A 5,324-nucleotide genomic window follows, 5' to 3' on the forward strand; every position below is an offset into this window, starting at 1 on the left:
CGTGTCATAGAAGCTGTGACAAACGTGATCTTTCTTAGCGAGTTGCTTCCTCTTGTACCATTCTGCATCACCAATTGAATTAAATAGCTTACCAGAGGGGCTGCAAAATAGCCAGTGGAGCTCTATACCGTAGCTCTTTGGGAAACCTATATCAGTGTTAATCAATGAACTAATGGATTGCATTCAATCGTGCATTTTTGCAACCCGACTGAATATAACCAAATGCTTAATATTAGGGATGCAATATGTCCACCCCAAAATGGCTACAGGTGGTGAGCTGACATCAGGGGGAAAAGGCAAAGGGCATTGTAATGATGCATTAATAAGTCACATTTTAAAATACTTAAAACAGTCATGTCATAAGTCGAGAGAAGAGTCGAGAGAAGAGTTAAGAGAGTCGAGTTGAGAGGAGAGTCAAGAGAAGTGTCGAGGAGTCAAGAGATGAGTCAAGAGATGAGCGCTAGGGTTTCAGTTCCAGCTGATATTTATTTCCTTCCTTGAAAAAGTTCTGTACACAAGTTTTTATATCAACAATCTGAACAGGCAGTGACTGGACAGTGGACACAATTAGCTGGCATGAATCTCCCCCTCCTCCCCTTCCTCATCATCGGTCCAAAAAAGAAAAGAAAAAAAAAGGGATGGTTCATCTGTTTATGGCATGATTAGAGACAATAAAACGATAAATCTACACAGCATATTGCACAAGATGGATGAAAAATAAAGTTAATTTATTTAAAAATGCTTTTCATATAATATAAAAAAAGAAAGAGTCCTGAACGACCACCTTAAACGTTAAGTAAGGATGTGTAAAAGATAGCAGTTCTAGACAGTGCCTGTCCCTTGATAGCAACAACGTACATAAACACACAATCTTTTTGCTTTATAGTACAGTCAAATATACAAAGGATCGTTTTCACGTTTCGTCATTTTTTCCTAGTTATTTTTTTTCAACCTTTTTTTTCTTAAAAAACACAACAGCTAATAATAACCTGAATCGGAATACAAATGCTATTCACCATGCCATAAAGATACTAAAACAATTATTAGCTAATACTTAGCCCAACAAGTAGAAAAGAGTATATATTCAAATACAATGAGAAACGCAGTACAATTAATTGTTGCGGAACTCAAGTCGGCAATTTGAATATGCTTGTTGTTGTTGTTGCTGATGATGTTTTGCTATATTGATTGATTGATCGATTGATTCATTGTTTGATTGATAGCCCATTCTATCTAGTAGTTGAAACAAAATGTTGACATCAATTAAAAATGAAAGAAATGTTTAATTGAAGAGTTTCATCAAAACAAATCTGTATATCCATTTTTTATAAATAAAAAAAAACATTAAAACCTTGTGTTTGTTGTTCCATGTTTCAATAATACGGTGACTGCATCCTCTAAAGTGTGATGATTTTATTAGAAAAGGTCTCCAGATATGTCAATAATATTCACTAACCAAGTTTTACCTTCATATCAGCAAAACATTTAGCAAGAGCAGTCACATTTTATTATGGCGGATATCCGTTTTGGAATGAAACGCTTCAATTTAAAGCTACAATCTCCTCATTTAGTTGTGATAGGCAAGTTTTGTGACAGGCAATGTAAAAATGAGTGGCTGGCTGCTCGATATACTGGCATTTGTCGAAGCACATGTTCACAGGGGTGTAGAGAAAATGTGTTCCTGTGTCTTTAAGGAGCCTGCAGACTGGGGTATTGTAAACATGGAACGGTTGGCTGATTCGCGGAGCGAGAGAACCAGCCAACCCGGGTCTTTAAAATCAGGAAATCCAAAAGCGGTTTAGTTGGTATAATAGGCTACACACGGATTGTTGACACCCCCTTTTTTAATATAGATTCGTACAAAAATACACTGAGAAAATAATCAAACTGTTTCCTCTCTTTTGTTAAGTGTCCAAAAAAGTCTACATTTAAATATAAAATAACTCAAAAAGTTTGTTTCTTAAAACTCTAGCCCTTCGCCTCGAGAAGGAAACGAGACAGACAGACGGAGTGTGTGCGTGTGTGTTCGTGTGTGTGTGTGTGTGTGGAGGGGTATGACCAGAACATGTACACAACAAGAAATTTACAGAAGAAAAGAAAATGTCATAATGCTTGGCCCAGTATATAAATACGACATCCCATATATAAAAATGGCATCTGAATAAAATGTACAAAAACAAAGCTCAGAGGATGAAAAATCAGTGAGGATTTCTCTATTATATTAATAATAACATCTGAAATGAACGTTTAAAAAAAGACTAATTTTGGTCCTGAATCTTCGAGAAGTGTAGGCTATAAAGTTCAGCACAGATTTGAAGTTTGCGGTTTGAATCCTGAAGAATTGTACAGCTGGTGATTTTTTTTGTGTTCCTTTTAAAAGAGAAAATAACTGAAGATAGCGCCATCTATCCCGTTTTTAAATAACCATACTACTACGTTTAACTGTTCCACAGTCTTACAGAAAACCTCAGTACAACATCGGAACTGGTTAGGCTATCATGCGTGCGTTTTATTTATTTTTTTGCTTTTGAGAAGAAAAAGAAAGATCGGACTTGGTAAAAAAGGTAAACCCGGCCACCTTACTTCGTTTAAAAAAACAAAACAAACCCCACCTCGCGCCGGTGACATCAAACAACGTCCCAACACAAGCAGTCCTAATTCTGTACCTCTATTAATAAAGTTGTGAAGTGATCACTTGGCGAATCTTAAAACGTTTTTTTGAAATGTCCCTTTTTAAAAGTAACATTGATTAAGTACTGGCAGACCGCGGTCGGTGGCCCCTCGTTTAACGTGCAAATCAATCACAGTTGTCCAGTTCAATACAGTTCAAGACCGAGCGCCTCTTTCAACAGGAACCCAGTCGGTCCTGCAGAGAGGGATGGATCTCCCCCACATCTCCCCTCACCACTCTGGCAACAACCCCGCGCACTCCGCGTCCTTCTGGCAACCGCGCACCACAGTCTTGTTCAGTCCATGAAATAAAAAGCAAGTTATAGACCCCTTTATGTGGTAGACAGTGGTATTCTGATAGTAGTCTGGCATTAAGATGACACACTAACTATTATTACACTCACTTCACCCGGGAATCCCTTCTCCTCTCTCTCCCACACTCGTTTTTGCTGGTTGAACATGTCCTGTGTCTGTGATTGAATGTTTTTTTTCTTTCTTTCTCTCTCTCCTTTTTCTCTCCGTGTGCTCAATACGTGAACACCAAATTGGAGATGGTCGACTCCAGCCAATCCCCCGAGATCATCTCACTCACCTCCGGCGTGCAGTAGTCGGGGAACTCGAAGTGAGAGCCCCCGGAGCCGGACTCGAAGTTAAAATCCAGATCTCTGTCCAGGACGGAGGATCCGAAGCTCCCCAGCGACATGCTGTCGAACCCGGGGCTCGGGTTGATGTCCCGCAGGTCGTCCTCGAACTCCTCGTCTTCCTCCGAGGAAGAGGAGGAGGAGGAATGGGACGAGGAGGAGTGGTGGGAGTGGGACGTCGCCGAGGGTGTCGGCGAGGAGGAGGAGGAGGAGAGCCGCCGGCCGGCGTACGTGTGGCGGCCGTGGTGGTGCAGCCGCTCCGTGTCGCCGCCGCCGGGCGACGCGCCGACCTCGTCCTTGCCGCTCGCCGCGTCTTCGTACAGGCTGAGCGGGTCGCTGGACTCCGCCGAGCTGCTGAGGGTCGGGCTGGCCGGGACCGCCGCCGCGGACACGGGGCTGACGCTCAGGCTGCTGCCGCCGCCACCACCACCACCCCCACCCCCGCCGCTGCCGAACACGTAGACTCGCCTGGGTTTCTTGCTCTCCGGTATCAGTTTAGCGGCGGAGGATTTGGACTTGTAGAGCGAGTGGTGGTGCTCCTCCGAGGCGCTCAGCTCGGAGGGGAACGAGGATGCTTTGGTGCCGCTGCTGCTGCTGCTGCTGCAGAGTGACTTGTGGGGCTTGTTGCTGCTGCTGCTGCTGCTGCTGGGTGATTTGGATCCGCTCTTCCTCGAAGAGGAGGATGATTTAGTGCTGGTGTTGTTGTGGCTGTTATTTGAACTGACTTTTTCTCCTTTCTCTCCACCACCCGGCTTGTTGGAACCGCTCGACTTCACCTTCTTCCTCGGCCGGTACTTGTAGTCCGGGTAGTCCGCCATGTGTTTGAGTCTCAGCCGCTCCGCCTCCCGGATGAACGGGATCTTGTCGCAGTCTTTCAGCAGCTTCCAGCGCTTCCCCAGCCGCTTGGAGATCTCCGCGTTGTGCATGTCGGGCGACTGCTCCATGATCTTCCGCCTCTCGATCTGCGACCACACCATGAACGCGTTCATGGGTCTCTTGATGTGGCCGCTGGGGGTTTTGCACCACGCCGGGTTCTCGCTCCCCGGCTTGTCTCCCGCCGCCGAGGAGGTGGTGGAGCCCGGGGAGGTCGGCGAGGCGGCCGGGTCCAGGTCCATGCACGCCCCGGAGTCGGAGCTCGAGTCCCCGGAGAAAAAGGAGAGCGCCTCGGCGGAGCTCTCGGTGTGGCTCATCTTCTGTACCATGCTGTCCCGGGTCACACAGAGGGCTCTGTCTCCCCCTCTCTCTATCGGTCCTCCTGTTCACTTTATAGCAAACTCAGCTCTTTTTTTAACCCCCTCACAGTTCTGAGCTGAGTCAAAACTAAGGGTAAAAAAAAAAGGAATAACACGATTCAGTCCTGAGATGTGTTCAATTGTTATAATTCAGTCCAGTGTTCCGCGTTGGTATAGGCTCGACAAAAGGCTGGATGGGTACACTAAGTGAAATGACCAGGTCTGTGTGTCTGTATATAGTTGCAGTTCAGACAGTAAAAGCCCGCTCCAGGAACCACTACGTGTGCCCGTGCCTCTCTCTGTGCCCCTCTCTGTGCCTCTCTCTGTGCCGCTCTCTATAATAAAGTCTCTCCGGTCGCGTGTGACTGAACATATGCGCGCACCGCAGCTGCCGCGCGCAGACTGAGTGGCGCACCGTGCGCTCTGGCACTGAAAAGGCTCCCAAGTTTCACACAAAGTAAGGACGGTATAACTGCTATTCTCTGCATAGCCCTTCTCCTTGACAAAACCAAGCTTTGGGGGAGAGAGAGAGAGAGATAGGTTAAAAAAAAACTTGCTCTAAGATCCGCCTTCCATCTGCAAGTCGAGTTGGAGTTTTCAAGCAACCTCCAATTTCTCTCCCCAGCTCGGCTTTATCCTTTTGGAAGATACAACGGCGATAAAATGCAGCCAATGGGGCGCTGTATCTACCCTGCCTCTGTGCCAAAACCCCGCCCCCTTGGCGCCCATTGGCCCGAAAAAAATCTAATAATAATCAGCGTGTGCAATGAGGAGCCTTATG

The 5,324-nt window shown here is 46.1% G+C and overlaps 1 protein-coding gene across 1 annotated transcript; it reads right to left on the reverse strand.

Moving 5' to 3' along the window:
• Window positions 1–461: 461 nt before the first annotated feature.
• LOC311248082 (transcription factor SOX-4-like) lies at window positions 462–5,122 on the reverse strand. The gene has a single exon (XM_084339036.1). It carries the CDS (start codon window positions 4,511–4,513, stop codon window positions 3,197–3,199), a length of 1,317 nt encoding a protein of 438 aa, XP_084195162.1. The 5' UTR covers window positions 4,514–5,122; the 3' UTR covers window positions 462–3,196.
• Between the last annotated feature and the right edge of the window lie 202 nt (window positions 5,123–5,324).

The sequence above is a fragment of the Notolepis coatsorum genome (assembly GCF_963971535.1).
Source record: "Notolepis coatsorum genome assembly, contig: SCAFFOLD_632, whole genome shotgun sequence".
Classification (NCBI taxonomy): domain Eukaryota; kingdom Metazoa; phylum Chordata; class Actinopteri; order Aulopiformes; family Paralepididae; genus Notolepis; species Notolepis coatsorum.

Bases quoted from the DNA above. Each gene is read 5' to 3' on its own strand.
- LOC311248082 (XM_084339036.1), bottom strand. From the start codon at position 4,513: ATGGTACAGAAGATGAGCCACACCGAGAGCTCCGCCGAGGCGCTCTCC.